Below are 19,091 nucleotides of genomic sequence, written 5' to 3' on the forward strand. Positions count from 1 at the left end.
CCGAAATATTTGTTTTGATGAATATTTTGATAAATACTTGCAGCAATTTGTGCAAAAAAATCGTGATTTGGATCTGCTGGGATAATTTCTGTATATCGATTATCTTAATCGATAAATAAATGTTGATAAAGAGGTATCGATCATCTGGATCGATCAAAAGAATATCCAGCAAATGTTTTTTTCCTGAAATTTACGGCAGTTATTAGCAAACCTCTGATCTATTGTCAGTTTTCCGACAAGAGGTAGTTTTCCAGCGATTAGATGCTGGAATGATTTGTATACGTTGCTGAATAGTGATCTTCAGTCATGATTCATTATTCAATCGCCGAAATTTCTCCTCATTGCCAGAATTTCTTGCTTTGCCGTGAAATACTCTGCAACGGTCCAGAAGAGATAAAATCTGTTGTTCATATGAATAACAAGGATTGATATGCTTTATTTTTTATTCACAATACAACAGATTAACCGGATAAAATTCAGTGATCAATTGTCTGAATTCTGGATTAAATGATTGAAATCCGGCAATCAATTGTCTGCTTCCGATAAATCAAGTATCTAATTCCTGTGGAAGTGGATTGATTAAATGAATGTGGATGAATCCAATTGCATATATGCTTGAATTATCAGTTTGAAACATATTGAACATCTACCTGAATGTTTGTTTTCATTTACTAAAAATTTTTTGTTCTCAATTTCTTTTTACTGCTTTATTTCAATCTACGAGATCGTCTTGGTTTGGATTCCCTTATTTTCTGTTTTTCAATTAATTCATTTCTTCTTTTTACATTCATTTTCCATTTTTTTTGTTTTCAATTCATTTTTCTGTGTTTGTTTTTAATCATTCCAGTTTCTGTTTTTTTTTCCTTTATTTCATAATTTTTTTAGTTGTTTTAAGTAGATTTCATGTTTTTTTTTAAGCATTTTTCTTTGTTTTTACTTTATTGATTTCATGTTCTGTTTTAGTAATTAGTTTACCTTTCTGTTAGCCATCAGTTTATTGAGTTAGTTGTTAGTTAAGCAAGATGATTAGCCGTTATACTTAGTTTGTAATTAGTAAGTAGTTAGTTTGATTTAATTAGAAATCAATTTTATTTTGTCATTTAGATTTCTTGCATAAGTTGATTCACAATTTTTTAGCATTTATCTAGTTTAGTATAGTATATTTCTATTTCTGGTACTGCTCGTGTTCATTTGCATTGTGCAGGATAGCATAGGAGTGGAGCTGAAGCGAGTACGTGACACGAAAAAGCGAAGAGTCAAGCTTCTTTTTACTTTTTAGTTTAGAATTAGGAATTTAATTGGGTTTGTAAATATTGCACTTTACGCCCTCTGCGAAGGGTATTCATTTGTTGTAATAGCTAGTTGTTTTTACTTTCTTAAACATTTTACATTTCAATAATTCAGCAATAAAGAATAGTTTAGAATTGTGTGCTTGAATACAATATATTCTTGTTCCCTGAGTTCGACCCGGTCTCATCCACTAGTGAGAACCGGTTTTTATTATTTGATGTCTGGTTTTCACATGTTTTACATTTAAAAATATTTTCAAAATTACAACGATTTAAAAGAAGACATCAAACACATCGCTCTGGATGATAGTAAGCGCAGAAGAATGGACCAAGTAGCTTGAATCTATTATTGTATACATAGGTGTATCTAGGAGGTGATAGCTCTCGATCAAAATAATCCCACACCACTTCTTCTTCTTGTAGATAACCAATCAGGAACTGGTACTATGCAACTAGAAGGAACTCCTTGTCGTTGTATCTGAATGAACTAGCTCTGGTCGGCACATGCTGGAGAAACCAAGACTGAAGTGCATAGGTACATCCCTCGTGAAGACCTCTATTTATAGATGGGCTTAAGCAAGAGTCGCATATCTTAATATAAGAGGTTAATATATATTAATCTCCTTTATTAATAAAAAATAAATAAATTATGAGTCATAATTTATTAGATTTTGAAATTAATTAAGCTAGAGAAGAAAGGTAGGAACTTCTTACCCTAGCTTGAGCTCTAATGACAAGGTAACCTTTCAGGAGGACTACAAACCCAAAGACTCAACAAAATTTAACATTTAAATAGTTGATTTGATAGCCCTCAAAACGTAAATTGTCATGGTGGTCTTAGATTTAATCGTACGCACACGGATCAGCAAACAAATTTAGTTGATGTAAGAAAACATTGATTTTTGACTTATAATTAGGCATGAACTTCGATCGATGATAAAATGCTTAAATCAACAACAATTTGAGTGTGTAGATAGTCAATTTAAATGCCTTCAAAATGAGAAACGTCAAAGTTGACTTTGATTTAATAGTTGAGCCACCGATCAGACGAAATTTTTTCTTGAACAATAATGACATTGTTTAGAGCATCCCACCCTATGGGTCCAATCTATTTGTGATTGGATCAAATGACCAAAGCAAGTTCAGTCCAAACTTCTTAATTAAGAGTTTAGACCCAAAATCTTATCTGAACCCATATTGGATTCAGTTAATAGAGTTTAGATCCATATCTAATATATCTGAAATCCATTAATTAATCCAAATATATATTATGTTCAAATACTAATGTTTGGATCCATATGTGACAACTAAAATCTATTGTTTAAAAAAATACCAAATAACCTAGGATCCACTTGGAGGATATCTATGTGTTCTAGAATCGCCACTTGGAGTAGAGATAGTGCAAATGTCTATTATACCTCTGGCTACCTCTATGTCTCTTGTGGGCCCCGCATTGACACATGGAGCTCCACTAGGCTGGGTGTGACCCTCTGGGCCCCATATGTTACTTTGGCATCCTAGTAGGACTCTTGGTTGAGTCTAAAATATAGTCTGGTCAATTTTGAACAATCTATTTTTGGATTTGATCCAAGTGAAAAAACCCAAAATAGAGGTCAGTCCAATTTGAAAAATGCATTTTATGATTCAAACAAAATTTAAAATAGCCAAATCGGATCTCTTACGAGATCTATTGTTCATAACGGATCTAACTAGAGTCCTAGTTCAATTTACTCTTGAATTTTGCTTGAATTTAATTTGATTTTAACCTGAATTTAATTTGAATTTTGCTCAAATTTAAATGTTAAAATAAACAAAATTTGCAGGTGTTATAAGAAGATCCAAAATCTACAACCAACGATGATTAGACGACTCCCCTTCTCAACCAACGATGATCAGACGACTCCCCTGCTGCTTGAGCATCTCATCCATCGGACCTCATTTATTCTTTATAATTGATTAAGAAATATTCTTTACGCGAAGACTTTACGATATATAGACATGTTTTTCAAAATGTGAAAAATCAATGCATTTAAAAATTTACAATACAAAGTATTGTGAGCTGTTTATTTTTAGAGCTTTAAAAAACACATCTAAACATCAACAACATTTATAGTCCAAAGCATGAGATTCACTAAATGAATGATAAAAATCCAACATGTAAAATCTGATCTCAAAAACTCGATCATTAGAGAATGAACGCCGTTGACGGTTGTAGATTTTAGACACTTCCTATATATATATATATATATATATATAGGAAATAGAGTTAGTGGACCCAAAAATCATCAGACAAGCACCCGACGGTCATCTGAGTGAATTAGCAGCAGTCTTTGACTGCTCTAATCCTCTGGGCAGAAAAACACCCTTTCGCAACTGCTAAGGGCGCTTTTTCCCTTAACGAGCGCTCATCACTGATCGTGTGTGATCAGCGGTGTGCACGTCCAACATAACAGTGGACGAAATGTGTATATAGAAAGAATGCATAAAAAACATATACATAAAATATGAACTCTTGTGTAATATATAATATATATATTCCATGTATACATAACATGGAATGGTTTACACGAGCCATCTCGTGTTTCTGCTGGTCTTATTCAAGGATGAGCTAGAGCTCAACTAAACACGAACACAAGCTCAATCTACTGGAGCGAGCCAAACCCAAACATGCCTTGTTCGGCTCTTTTGGCTCATTTACCAACCCTACTTTTGAGTGCTGATAGGTAAATGCAGATGCCCATTATTTATACGAAGCATGGAGGATCATCCGTTTGGAAAATGGACTACTAAAAGTTTGATTGTAGCATAAAAAAAAGGCCTCAAATCTAGATTTCATGCGTTTTCCCTATAGAACACCAAGTGCTTAATATCATCAAGCCACCAAAATGACATACCAAACAAACTCGCAATTTTGTGTTTTGTGGATGGGGTCTTGCTAAAGCACCTATCATCATGCCCCAACCATTGGACACAGCTATTGGCATCTTTTAATAAACATTGCTTGTTAAAGGCATGGTTTAACTTGTGCCCCATTCAAAGCATATATGCTACACAAATACAAACTTTCTGCAGCGAACAGGATGAGAGTAATACAACCATGACTTGACAAACGTGCCACCCACCATACATTTACATGTTAATCATTGGTCGAATGTGTATTTATTCGTCGATGAGAAACCGTGACCGTGGTTCGAACCTTGAGAGGTAAACAAATTCGGGTAAGAGAAATAAGGATCATCTTTCATTGATGTTGATCGCTGAGGCTCATGAGACGACTGATATTCATCACCATGGTCATCAAAGCTAGATGACTCCCTCTCATTCCTAGGTGAATCAAAAGGATATTCCAATGTTTCTGATCTCTGATGTTGCTTCTCAGACTGGCGGTCCGAAGAGTATGAAGGTTCACCACTGCTATTAACATGTTTCTCAGGTGCGGCTGATGGAGTATCGTGTAATTCTTTGTCCAGGGTAATGCCACTGCTGCAACTATCAGTGAGGTCGTTATTTTTTTTCATGCAAAGTTCAGAGATTCTGATTTGTGCTAGGCTTGCAGCCGAACGGGCAGCAGCAGCAGCATGCTCAGCAGTTTCAGCAGCCTGCTGTGCAGCAGCCAAGACATCCTCAAAGTCAATAGCAGCAATTGAAGAGGGATGCTGTCTGGGAGATAAACCAGAAGTAGGTGGAAGATTAGAAGGGAAAAACTGTTTATCTTCCTGAGCAGTTGAACTATCCACTTTTGCATATGATGTGGGGCCTGAATCTTCTTTAACAGGATGCAGGAGTATCTCCTCCCTCACATCTAATGAACCTTTAGGTGCTACATAAGAGGGTGAGTCCAACCTTGCCTCACCAGGATGTGAAGGCACCTCCTTCCCATGAACCTTACTGTCAGGAGCTGAAAAAGAGGGTGTGCCATAACTCACATCACCAAGATTCAAGGGCATCATCCTACCAACTGAGCTCTTCGGTGATGCATAAGAATGTGGGCCTGAAGTACTTTCATCCGTGGAGAGGGGTATCTTGTCTTTCTCACAACTGGGTGTACTTGAAGCATCTTCACCAGGATGTTGGGGTGTCTTGCCAGAGATAACCTGCCCACCTATAGCTGAATCCTGAGAGGGGGCAGATGGTGGAGTTACCTTTGGAGTTATTCCTGTCTCATAATTTGGGTGAACCGAACCTTGAGGGACTTCTGGAAGATCTAATGTCTCATACGCTATTTCTGAATCCAACTTTTTGGGTGAATCCACTACAGAGCCAGAATAAAAGGACTCATCATGCTTCTCTTTTGGCAAAGACAATTTTGATCCACTAGTGAACTGGCTTGGACCATTCTGTAAAACAAACAAACACAGGGTCAAGGTGTAAACTAACTCTAGACAAAGCAGATCAGGTTAAAGTAGACTGATCTTACAAGTAGGTCTTCATGAGGCTTCAAAAATTCAGTTTCGGTAGCAGTTGGATCCCAATCTAATTCATGCTCTTCTGCAATCTCCTTCAACAGCTTCAGTTTCTCCTCAACAGGAGGGGCACGGACAGATAGCAATTCAATTATCTGCAGGAGATCATACACAGAGCCAAATAATGTAAGGCAAATATAAACATAAAATGTCCACATGTTAGACCATTGTCACATTTGCTGAATAAAACCTGACGGTTGACACCACAATCTGGCATGAGTTCTGTTGCAGCAGTGACGAATTCCTTGCCATATTTTGCAGTGAATAGCATCTGAACTTGCAGCAGCTCTGGTAAGTCGGAGCATCTTGGGGCAACAAAACAGAGGGTAGAAATTGCCTCTTTTAGGTCTAGAGGGCATTCCCTGAAAGATTATTACATTCAGTTAAACATCTAGATAATGAGAAACAGAAAAATTTCTATTGAATCATTCAATTAATGATGGCATTGACCATTATATCTGGTATAAGTTATTATCTATTGATTTGTGTTAACAATTGAAATATTAATGAGTAATCCAAAACTACAAGCCATAGATAATAGAACACCAAAGCACAAAAGGATGGCTTGGTTAGTATAGATTTAGATTACTGATCCACATGCCATATGAAATATTGAAAATCATAAAACTTATCAGTTGTGATAACCAGAATGCTAGGTCGCAGTTATGATGTTTCACAGAAAGATAATTCTATAATATCCCTGTAAGTTTAGGAAGTTGTATTTCTGTCGTATAAATGAAGATCATCAACCAGCCAAAGATCACAGATGACTTATAAAAGATATAAGAGCATCACAAATCCACAAGAATGCAACAAGACATGAGGCAGAGGAAATTCCCTAGCTCAAGTTAAAAATCTAATAATTCTAAACAGTCTTCAAACAGTTACAGTAAAAAGCAACAAATGTCATTTGATGCATGATTTGCTATTAGGTTCTTGTCACATGCATTTTTTCCCTCTTTGCATCATATTGAAATTTTAAGTAAGAAAAAGTTCGACCCAGTTGAATTTTGTGGATTAGGCCTTTGCAATTCCAGCTTAACCAACTTCTCAAGTGAAAAAAAAGGTTTGACCATATTGGCATTCCTCTTAAAATTTTTGTACTGAAGTTTCTTTCCATTTCCAATTTATTGTGCTACTGCTTGTATTTGTCCTAACAGGTTCTCATTAGATACATAAAACACTTCACTTTCCTACCCAAGTCTTTTCTATTTCATGATATCAAAGCCATAGATCAAGAATTCAGCTTTTGATTGTGCATTTTCTTTTCTTAAAAGTCATATCACCAGGTTTTTGAAGGTGTGAATTGAGTTCAAACCCCCTCTCTCTGCATTTTATTTTGTCAAATGTGATATCACCAAGGTTTTCAAAGGTGTGAATTGAGTTCAAACTCACCAGTAAACATTATCAAGGCAAAATTAATCAGTGTCTAAATGTTTCTAAAATGACATCAGCAAGGTTTTAAAATGTGCGAGGAAAATTGAAAGCTGATGGATGAATAGAATCATGGCAACGATTGATGAATTTTGAAAGCAAAATACCAAAGATTCTAAAACCTCTAAAAATGTGAAATGTCATAACTGTGTTTGATATCAACAAGTAAAAAAGCAAAACAATTTTATTCTTTTTTCTGCACCTAGCATTGGAAACAGGTGGGACACAGATCAGATACCAAAATGGTCAACATCTGCATTTGAGGACATGGAGCTTCATAGTGATACCCATGTGGGAAGTGAATGGGATAAAAGTACAACATTCAGTAACCAAATTGATACAGGAAAGGATATAGGCTGTATTAGATGTTTCTGAACCATATCAATTATCTGACCCATATTTAACTTGGCTTTGCACATGATACATAAGCATTTTAGAAAAGCATAAAGCAATTAATGTTATCAACAAATGGGTTAATTGATGGATGGATCCATCACATATGGAATCGGATTTTGAACCATTTAGGTATATTCACCAAACATCTAATCATTGTCCATGAGTACCTCATCCACGCTAAATTTGTTTTGAAGCCTATCTGATACTTCCTGTGTCAGTGCTTATATCAACATGGTTTCAAAAGGTCTGAGGTGCATTAAAGATGCTCAAGAAAATAGGAATGGGCCATAAACTCAAGCAATCAACAAGCATGCATAAAACCCTATTAATTTCCTGCAACTACTCACATCCGTTGGTACAATATGATTCTTATGAAATTAATGCAATCGTAAATGAGATCATAAGCTCCACATATTGCAGTAGCTCCACTTCAGTTCCTTCCTAGTCCCTAATCCCTATAAATGGTGTTTTCCCTTCATGCCTTTCTTTATTCATGATTTGATATTTTAGTGTTTGTAAGTATCATGGAATCATACAAATCTATCCTGAACTTGGTCTTTAAACTCTACTGCAATAGCAATACTGTAAGGGGAGGTTGCACAGAAAAGAAAAAGCTTAGTCACAAGATAAAATTCATGACACCTTTTTGATATTGAACGAAAAAATTGTCTTATCAAAAGCTCTAATTGTTGACATCCTTTCTCTACCAAATTCATACCTTTTAACAATTTATTGTTCTTATAGACTAGAGAAAAATACTGTAATAACCGCAAATTTTTAGGCATTTATTTAGATATATTATAATACAAATTTTAGAATATTGTGATTTGGGCCTGGAATCCAAGTTTCGGATCCAGGACCCATAAAGGAATCTTTACGTATATATTTATCTCGTATAAACTTATATCTATATATATATAAGTGCAAAAAAAAAATTAATTAATCAAATTATTCAAGGGATAGCTATTTATATAAAGCATAAATGGGCTTGGGATCCACATTTGGGATCCAAGACCCAGATAGGATCCTTATGGATATAGGTAAAATACCATATATATACATATAAATGATGAAATATATATAAATATATATATATATATATTATACAAGTGTTTTCATGGGATCCACGATTGGATCCATTCGGATCCAATCCGTGGATCCATACCGAGTGGGAGGCGTGGGTCCAGAACCGCGACCGGATTTGGATCCCGAGTCACAGGTTGCAGACCCGGACCCAGCCCGCTCATTAAAACGATAAAAAGGAGGGGGGTGTTAAATTTTCTGTAACAGGCGTTAGGGTTCAAAGAGAACCCTAATCCCGATCGCAAGGAAAAAGGGGGGGGAGGATGGGCCGCAGCCGCCGGCGAGATGGTAACGGCCTCCGCCATGTTCGGAGAGCATCCTCCTTTAAAATAGCAGGTTGGTATTTTCCCCCCTTATCGACATAGGATAGATCCTAGAATTAAGTGGTGGGCACTGAAAGGAGCTAAACAAGGAATGTTTGTAGAGCAGGTAGTTAAGGAAGTTGATTGGTGTCTCGAGGAGGATTCAGAATCAATGTGGAATAAGATAGCGGGTGGTATGAGAAAAGTAGCTAAGGAGGTATTGGGTGAGTCTAAAGGCGGTGCACCACTAGGTAAGGATACATCATGGTGGAACGAGGATGTCAAATTAGCTATTAAGGTTAAAAGAGAGTGTTATAGAAATCTAAGTAAGAGTCGTGATAATGAGAATTTGGAGAAGTATATGATAGCAAAGAAGGAAGCTAAAAAAGTTGTTCAAAACGCGAGGGCTAAGGTATATAAGGAGGTTTATGACAAGTTGGATACCAAAGAAGGCGAGAAGGATATTTATAGGCTTGCAAAGATGAGAGATAGGAAATCGAAGGATTTGGGTATGGTTAGATGTATCAAAGATGAAACGCAAAGGGTTTTAGTCAAAGATGAGGAGATTAAGGAGAGATGGAAAGATTATTTTGATAAGCTATTTAATGATAGTCATGCTCAAGATCTTGGAGACTTCTCCATTCCTTTTCATGAGATAAATCGTGACTTCATGCGCAAGATTCAAAAGAAAGAAATTGCAGAGGCTTTGAAGAAAATGAAATCAAGAAGGGCAGTTGGCCCAGATGGTATACCTATCGAGGCTTGGAAATGCTTGGGAGAGAAAGGTTTAGAATGGTTGACAAATCTTTTTAACTTGATTTGGCGAACAAATAAGATGCCTAATGAGTGGAGGAAGAGTACTTTGGTGCCTTTATATAAGAATAAGGGTGATATACAAGATTGCACAAACTATCGTGGTATAAAACTCATGAGTCATACTATGAAACTTTGGGAGAGGGTGATTGAGTCTAGGTTGAGGAAGGTTGTCATGATATCGGAGAATCAATTTGGTTTTATGCCTGGAAGATCAACTATGGAAGCTATACATCTTCTTAGACAACTTATTGAAAGATATAGAGAGAGGAACAAAGATTTGCATATGGTTTTTATTGATTTAGAGAAGGCATACGATAGAGTACCTAGGGACGTTCTCTGGTGGACAATGATGAAGAAAGGTGTTTCTCTCAAGTACATTAGTATAATTAAAGATATGTATGAAGGAGTAGTAACCAATGTCCGCACTTGTGGAGGGGTGACAACCAATTTTCCGATAACGGTTGGGTTACATCAAGGATCTGCTTTAAGCCCTTTCCTATTTGCGATAGTGATGGATGAGCTTACGAGATCAATTCAAGAAAATGTACCGTGGTGTATGTTGTTTGCTGATGATATTGTTTTGATTGATGAGTCTAGAGCTGGGGTTAATGCTAAGTTAGAATTATGGAGACAGACATTGGAAGCTAGAGGTTTTAAGTTGAGTAAGAGTAAGACTGAATATATGGAATGTCGGTTTAGTAAGCAACGAAGTAGTGATGGGAGTGTAGTGAAGCTTGGTGAGCAAGATATACCGGTGAATGATTATTTCAAATATTTGGGATCCATCATTCAAAAGTATGGAGAAATTGATGGAGATGTAAATCATAGGATAAAGGTTGGGTGGATGAAATGGAAAAGTGCTACTGGAGTGCTGTGCGATCGTAGAATGCCATTGCGGTTGAAGGGAAAGTTTTATAGGACGACTATTAGACCCGCTTTACTATATGGTACGGAATGTTGGGCTGCCAAGAGACATCATATTCAAAAAATGAGTGTAGCTGAGATGCGGATGCTTAGATGGATGTGTGGAAATACAATAAAAGATAAGATTCGAAACGAAGAGATACGTAAGAAGGTAGGTGTTGCACCCATTGAAAATAAGATGCGAGAGAATCGTTTACGGTGGTTTGGACATATTCGGCGAAGGCCTAATGATGCTCCAGTTAGAAGGTTGGAGAAATGGGAAAATATATTAGTTAAAAGAGGTCGAGGTAGGCCTAGGAAGACTTGGATGGAGATGACAGGAAAGGATATGAATGCTTTGAACCTCACCGAGGACATGGCGTTGGATAGAAATGATTGGAGGAAAAGGATTCATGTGGAAGACCCAAAATGAATTTCTTTTTTGGTTCATATCGCTGACCCCAATTGTTTTGGGATGAAGGCGTAGTTGTTGTTGTTGTTGTTGTTGTGTTGTTGTATCTCTCTGTTTTTCTTCAAACCCTTATCTCTCTCCCTCTCGTTTTCGTGCGCATCGTCAGAGCCACCGTCGCCGGCAATTTCCCACCCGCGGCAGACATACACGCCACCCTTGTCAAGCAGAGTTCCTTCTTCCTGCTTCTCATTGTTTCCCCTCGACCTGAGTTCGACAGTGAGAAGATTGCCCTCAGCCGACCCTTCTTTTATAACGGTTGTCTCCGATCACAGGAAAATTGGTCAAAAAAGGTAAGGTTCTTCTTTGGAATCTGGGTGAGGAATCAAAGATGGGTTCGATTCTGTGTATGGATTCGAGATGAGAAATCCAGGGAACTCCCTTAGAGGGTTGTTGCTCTTCAAGCACCATGGGGGCGAACCATGGATCGTTCCCCCATGGCCTGATTCATTTCCTCTCTTGCTTGTTCGCCAATTTTCTTTTCTTTTGTTTGAAAAGAAAATTTTGTGTATGCCAATGAATCCAACTGATTTTCTTGCTTGTTGAAATCTTGGTTTCTATTTAAATTAAATTCGCTGTCTCAATTTGGGTATCGTATTCTTGGACTGAATACACGATTTCATATTCGATTTATGTTCGTGTAATGGTTACATGTCAGGGGCTTAGAGCTGTGTTTTTTTTTCTGAAAGAGGGTTCACGTTGAGTTTGTTCCGCCAAGTAATGGGTGATTATGAACCTATGTTAGGTTGCCATTACACAGTTCAACGTGTGTTCTGCTTAAAACTTAACTGTGTATATTGACCTGCGTACTTCCTTTGTTTTCAGGGAGTTGGATGTGAGAAATTTGCGCTCTTGGAATACCCTTCTTGGTTGTTGCTGCAAGGTTGGGTTTATTTGGGATGCACGCCAAATGCTCGACGAAATGCCTCTGAGGGACTCCGTATCTTGAAACACTATGATTGCTGGGTATGATCAATGGGGACCATGGGAGGAGGCACTGGAGCTTTTTTGTCCAGATAAGGTGTTCAGATGAGAATGGTTGGTCATTTTACGGTTTCTACTGTGGTTAGTGCATGCACCAACGTAGGCTTTTTGGACATGGGAATGAGGATTTGCCTCTGTGATCACCATAAGCCTGTTTTTACACCTTCAGAAGTGACATTAAGGCTGTGATTGAACTTGTGTATCTATTTAAAAAAAAAAGGGAATCTGAATAAGCCCTTAACAGAATCTTGCCTGGGAATGGACTTGTTGGGTACCCACTTTCTTTGGGTTGTGTTCGTGCATAATAGGGATAAAACTATGTTATAAAACAGTGTGTTGTGTGGGGAATTGTACTGATGCGGTAATAGGAATATGAGCAGCTTGAATGCGTGTTCGTATACGTGCATTAGACTAACTATGTTCGAAATGATCAGCCCTATGTACCATGCAAATTTTATGCTTGATAGCTTGTTTTATCTGCTCATGCCTGAGGTTTGTCAGTTTTGTCTCTGTAGCATATATATTACTGATTCTGTTAGACAGGTTTATTATATAAGTTATGCACAAGCCCCATATGAACGCTACCTGAAATCGTAGGCCCTGGGTCATGATCAGTCGATCCTTGTGTTTTCAAATGTGAATACTTTTTCGTGGTACCGACTCTTGGTATTATGCAAACGGTATTCTTCTTTCATAAAAGTCCATGTAATTTCAATATGATTGGTTGATATGTAGTCGGCTTGACTGAATTGACTATTTAGTTAAGAAGATGAGGGTTCGGGATTGGTAAGCCCGACCATCTTCCCTAGCATATGCAAAAACTTACACTTCTGCCCGGTGAATATATAAAATGTTATTTTAGCATTTCATTGTACTGGTTGTGCAATCATGAATGTGATCATGGCTCGGTTATTGATATTTTTGAGCATGTATGCTTGATGAGTATGTGTAATTTATGTGCACACTTACACACTCAAAGGAGATATGCATTGGTCAATACACGTATGTGATGTAGGTAACACACATAACAATGATGCATATGATTGAGAAACAACATGCTTATGATTGGGCTTATTTTTGCATGAGTGCACATGCATTTGGCACTTTGGCCTAGTGTTATTAATAAAACACTACTTTGGTTTTGTTATGTGATGCATCAATGGCCTAAATGGACCATCACTGACCTGGAGAGCCGTGAGTTTGATTCATTTTCATATATAATTTGATTTGCATCACTTAAACCACACAAGTTGGTATGGCACACTACTACACTGTTCTAATTGTCCTCACGGGCTGGAGTCCCGTAAGGGTCCCCGCAAAGAAGGATGCGGGTTTTCACTTTACTTTTACATATAGTGTTGCAAACTTAAATAATTGACTTTACTAAAAATATAACAAATAAGAACAGTGTAATATATGTTCTGGTATCTTCCATCTGGAGAATGAAGATCTTATAGATCTGGTCTTGGGAGACGCTGAGGATACAAAAACTCTCTATGTTGAAATTTGGTCTCCTAAACCCGATATTGAGGTTTCTTCTCTTGGCCACGGTTTTAGGGAGAGTTCGTCACTTTACCTAGGGGTGGTGTGTTTGACACAGCTGTTGTTTTGGTACCAAGGAAGTGTCACTTGTGGGTGTGGGGTGTCCTTTGTATCCCTAACATTAGATGTGGAGGTCTAATGTTCCGAAGGTGATTCGGTCGATGGTTAAGTTTAGAACCCAGTAATAAAATACAAATTGTTTGCTAAGCTATCCTGGGAACCTAACTTGACCTCGGAGATTGTACCTGTTTGGTATATCTGTGGGCAACGATAATTAAAAAGAGGAACTTAAAGTTGTATGCACTTAATAGGGCATGCATATGGAAAAAAAAAGGAAACTTAAAGGAAAGATATTGTACATAATCATGCATTTTCCTGCTATACACTAGATCATGCATATTTAAATTGTTCTCTAAATCATGCTATGATGGTAGGTGTATGTTATTTACTTCCTAAATGCATGTTGAAAGACTTTGTTACTTAGTTCTTGTTATATGATAATGCTTTACTTTTCCTTCCTGGTGAGTATACGAAACTTGTTGCATGTATGGTTACTTAAATTCTGTAAATTGTGATATTCTGCACTCACTCAAATTAGCACATGAAATCTTATCCATGTTCTTTGTTTCACCTGGTTTCTTTAGAAGTAGTTGTGCTCAGAATTTCGGTTCTGACACCCTACTTTATTGGATTTTCGCAGGAACAGGTGATCAGTGAAGTTGACAGTTGTTAGGAGGCATGAGAGTCACACTTGGGTCTTGACATCTTCACGAGTGGAAAGAGTGGCTCTTTCGTTTTGCCTTTCAGTTTTATTTTTGTTTCTTTTAGTTCTTTTATTTCCTGCAGTTGTTACTTTACTTTTGATTTTTGTATGAAACTCTTATTGATTCATTAATAAAGAGTTTGGTTGGTTTGATTATGGATGATAAATGTAAGTTCGTTTGTAGTGTGTGGTTATCCAGCTGAAATTTGAACTGTAAGGACCCTGGGTCTCTGAGAAGTTTTTCGCAACTCTTAGAAAAAAATTATTTTGCACTTTTCAAAGGGTATGAGTTGGGGTCGTTACAAATACACTTCCACATCTTTTTAAAACAAAATAAAATACCTGAGGACATTTAACAGGCCAACTCATTCACATATCTTTAGATCAGTTGGATCATCCCAGCATGGAAAGCTGATAATTTTGGGTGGAGGATACTTGAGTTTTAAGCTTGGTCCAGGTTAAGCAAAAGATTCTGCCCATGGTTGGGAATAGGTGGTAAGCTTAATAAAACATCTGTCTTGTCTCCACCTTACTTTTATATTGATGTTATCCTTTAGAAGGAACCTCGAGTGGATGCAGTTGTTTCTTTTAAAGAATTTTGGTGATCTGTAGCAGCAACAACCAACAGATTTTCTAGTACCCTTTAACTGTAATTTCATGCTTTTCTAGAAAAAATATGTACTTATTCTCTTTTGGAGATTGTTCTTAGAAGATGCCAAAGTTATGGGAGCGACAGGACTGGCAGGAATATAGGCAAGGGAAAGAACTTTCTTTTAAGTTCCTAGAATGCACTTGGGGTTATCTGCAGAAAAGGAAGGATTTCCTTCGTACCTTTATGGCTACGGTGGCAACTAGAGAAGGCTGCATCGAAGTACAATATGAATCTTTGGGCACTTATTATGATACTTATGATGATATCGACTAGTAAGAAGTGTAAAAAAGGGAACCATTGATTGTACATTTGAATCACTGTTGGTCATATTTCCTTTCCTTTTATAAGAATAGAAGGATCCAAGTTTCTACAAAGGATGCCAAAAGGATTGCATGAAAGGAAATCACTCTCAAATTCTCAAATTATAGTCATCCTTTATTAATGCTGTAAACAAAGTTTCCAGCATCAAACCTACTGGAACCTTTTCCCTTTTTTCTATAAATTTGGGAAACTTGGAGAAATTAGCCTAAGACAGCCAAATCAGCAATGAGGTGATGTGGATTAAATTTCAGGCAATGACATTCAATATAATGTCAAACTGCCCAAATGGTCTCAAAAGCAACTGATTCCTAATAAAAGTCCAAGTTGAATCAAGACTTGGAAAACTGAGATCCATTTGTAAGAGAAGCTCTGTCCACCAATGGCAAATACCAACAGGGAAGTTACTAAGTGGATGTATAAGAAAAAGGGCTATTCAGAAATTTAGCAAGATCAGTTCACATTCTGCTCATATAAGGAAGAAACAATTCCATAAAAAATCTCAATATTTAGATCAACATGAGTTTTTTCTTTTTACCCCTAGCAGGACTAGGTTTGTTGACAATTACCTTTGAGTCTCAATGATTGGAAGGCGGACAACAATAAGCTCACAGAATAGCTCAATAATTTCATGAGCATCCATCATTTTCTGCTCTCTAATTATATGCTCAACCTGAAATACCAATCTATCATATTATCATCACACGATGAGCAATCCAGAACTGACAATAATTTCAGTAAGAACCTAACTAGTTGCTGGACTGCAGCCACAACAAAAATACCAGAAGGAAATCACAAAGCAGTGAGTTTACTCGTATGTGTGCTGTTGCCTCTTGGCCAGTCTCAAGGAGCTTAGCAATGTCTTTCCGCATTTGCTTCAGCTGGGCCTCTCTTCTATTCCTCAACAACTTTATGCGTGGGAGAGTCAGCTTCAAGAGTGTTTTACTGAAAGAAATAAGTTTCAATCACTAAATTTATTGGAAAAAGAGAAACATTCTAAAAAGGCCTTCAATGGTAATGCAAGCATATTACCCCATATAAAAGCATGGCCAACGAGCCAGTACATCCAAGTAAAGAATCTCTAAGAAAAAAGTGGCTTAAGGTTAAGATCAACGATCAGATAAACAGATTGGAAAGGTCGATATTATTGAGATCGCCTACAGGGCAACTGAAGGACCAACTTATAGGGAGGCACTCCAACAACTTAAGTTAATCTATACTTCAAGATTGATTTGGTAAATTCAAATGAGCTCAAAATCACATAGCTGCTAATCATATCTAATAAACATGGCATTCCGCACCATGAGACAGGCACCATATCTACGATCAAAATCCTGCAATACTCAAGCTTCAATTTCTATAGGGGACTGCATGATCTATTGAAAATATGCATCATGGAAGCAAAAGTTTCAGCGGATCATGCCACTCAGTGCGGCTCATGCACCGTGCTGTGCAACCAAAACTCACATCTATCTGTTGGAAGTGCATCAAGATACAGAGGATTGTGATCTTAGATATGGTGCAGTTATCCTCTTGAGGCCCTCAAGATACAGATGGAATGGAGATGGTGGTAATGACGATAACGAAGATAATGGTGATGTTAGTTGTGATAAATTAGGCATAGATGACCAACAAAGAACTAGAGTTTTGATGAAAACCATGATGATCTAGATAATGGTGCTGGTAGTGGTGGTCGATTAGGCAATGATAAAAAAAGTAAATTTGGATGAAAAATCAAAGAATGGGAAGAGTTGTACCACTTTGCGCCCTTGAATCCCCTGTTGAAGAAGGCGTCAAACACCGACATCACAACCGGAAATTTTTCCTCTTCCTTTCTCCCTGAGATCTCCAAGACCAACCTCCTCAAATGAAAAGAACATAGATTGAAGAACCCAAAATCGATGAAAACAGATCGAGCCCCTTACTCCAAATATAAGGCGCAAGAAAACGCGGAATCAACACATAACCGGATCTTCAAGATATGGGTGATGAATAATTTCCTGTGGAGAATGAAAAGTACAAGCAGAAGAGTCTCAGAAACCCACCTGCTCTTCTCTTCAACCACTCCACAAAGGAGATTTCCTCTCTCTATATATATCTCTCGCTCTCGCTCTCGCTCTCTCTCTCTTAAAAGTATCAACTGTAAAAGGGTCTTGAGCGGGCTCCTTCATGCTGCGCTTGGGAGGAAGCCAAGCTCGCGACCCCGCTTAGACGATCCAAGCTTGAGCTGGGTTGATAGAACAAAATTACATTTTTAAGTAAGAAAACAAACTTACCTTTTTAAGTACGGTCCGTATAGGTCACATTTAGATTTAATAAAAAATAAAAGGTAAGTCGTTTATACATACAACAAACTGAAGCAAAAACAAACATATTGGATTCAATTGATTGTAAATAGAATGGTCCTAAGATCCCATGATGCCATTTTTCTTTTTGACACAATAGACGTGATCTTGTGATTGTTTCATTAAGAGATATCATTTAATTTCTTTTAAGCTAAAGAAAAAACCTTCACATCACCGTAGGGCTGGTAAACGAACTGAATTAAATGAGCTTGAGGTGTTCAAGCTTAGCTCATTCATGTGGTGAGCCAAGCCGAGTTTGAGCTGATAACCAGTGGGAGTTAAACGAGTCAAGTTCGTGGTGGCTTGTTTATAAAAAAAAATGCATTTTTTAGAACCGAAAGAAACAAGATTACAAGAAAATATATGTAATATATATATAATATTTCTTAGTACCTAACTTATATAAGTAGAGCCGAAGCGAGTACTTACAGCTTATCAAGCCTATTTTAGGAGTTTGAATGAGCTGTTTGAGAGCCGAGCCATGAGCAGTTCAGCTTATTTCCCAAGCCTACTCATCACCAGCCATACATTATCAAGCTTGTAGTTTCATAAAATCCTTGCAGCAGAGAATGCCCCTCCCTTGAGTCATGAATCGTCGTCCTATGTCAAGTGATAAATCTCAAAGAAAATGGTATGCAAACACATAAGAACACAAAAAGCAATTTACGTTATTTGATTCTAATGAACCTTTGTCCATGGGGTAGGTCTCTCACACACTTTATTCTTCATCACCAATAAATACATAAGCCAACTCATCATGACATTTAGAGAAATCCCACAAAGACTTAATCGATTGCTGGTTTCTTTCTTCATTAAATATGCTGAAATTTTGTAGAGATTTTCTTGACAATTTCTTTATGGTTACTTTATTTGTTGGGAACGTTATCATCCTTGTTATTAGGGATGGCAGTGGGGCGGGGCGGGGGACAAGGTCTCCACCCCCGCCCCGCCTCAAGATTTTATCCTCCACGCCCGCCCCGCCTCCTTGGCGGGGATGGATTTTATCCTCCACCCCCGCCTTCATCCCCGTTTCATGTCCTCCATCCCCGGTTCAAACGGGGATGAGGGGGGGCGGGGCGGGGATATTGCGGGGAAAAGTAGTCAGGGTGGGGTTGGGGCGAGGGATGAGGCGGGGACGGGGTGGGGCGGGGAAAAGTGCACGTTCATCCCCGCCTCCACCCCCGGACGGGGATGAATTTTAACCTTCGTCCCCGCCTCCATCCCCGTTTCATACCCTTCATCCCCGGTCCAAACGGGGCGAGGCGGGGCGGGGCTCCGCTTTCCCCCGATCCACTGCCATCCCTATTTGTTATCTTGGATGCTTGGATTTGC

At 37.9% G+C, this 19,091-nt stretch overlaps 1 protein-coding gene across 2 annotated transcripts; it reads right to left on the minus strand.

Annotated features, from left to right (window-relative positions):
• Positions 1 to 4,128: 4,128 nt before the first annotated feature.
• Positions 4,129 to 17,519, minus strand: LOC149841025 (uncharacterized). 2 transcript variants are annotated; one of them, XM_090004637.1, is made up of 6 exons: positions 17,172 to 17,519; positions 16,227 to 16,359; positions 15,984 to 16,087; positions 5,943 to 6,114; positions 5,707 to 5,847; positions 4,129 to 5,626 (listed from the first exon to the last, which is right to left on the minus strand). In XM_090004637.1, exons 1-6 carry the CDS (start codon positions 17,219 to 17,221, stop codon positions 4,430 to 4,432), a joined length of 1,797 nt encoding a protein of 598 aa, XP_089860763.1. In that variant the 5' UTR covers positions 17,222 to 17,519; the 3' UTR covers positions 4,129 to 4,429. The 2 variants fall into 2 exon arrangements, with proteins under 2 accessions (XP_089860763.1, XP_089860762.1); XM_090004636.1 differs by having other exon boundaries at positions 16,197 to 16,359; positions 17,172 to 17,389.
• Between the last annotated feature and the right edge of the window lie 1,572 nt (positions 17,520 to 19,091).

Source organism: Nuphar pumila, chromosome 4, assembly GCF_984573655.1.
Source record: "Nuphar pumila chromosome 4, dmNupPumi1.hap1.1, whole genome shotgun sequence".
Classification (NCBI taxonomy): domain Eukaryota; kingdom Viridiplantae; phylum Streptophyta; class Magnoliopsida; order Nymphaeales; family Nymphaeaceae; genus Nuphar; species Nuphar pumila.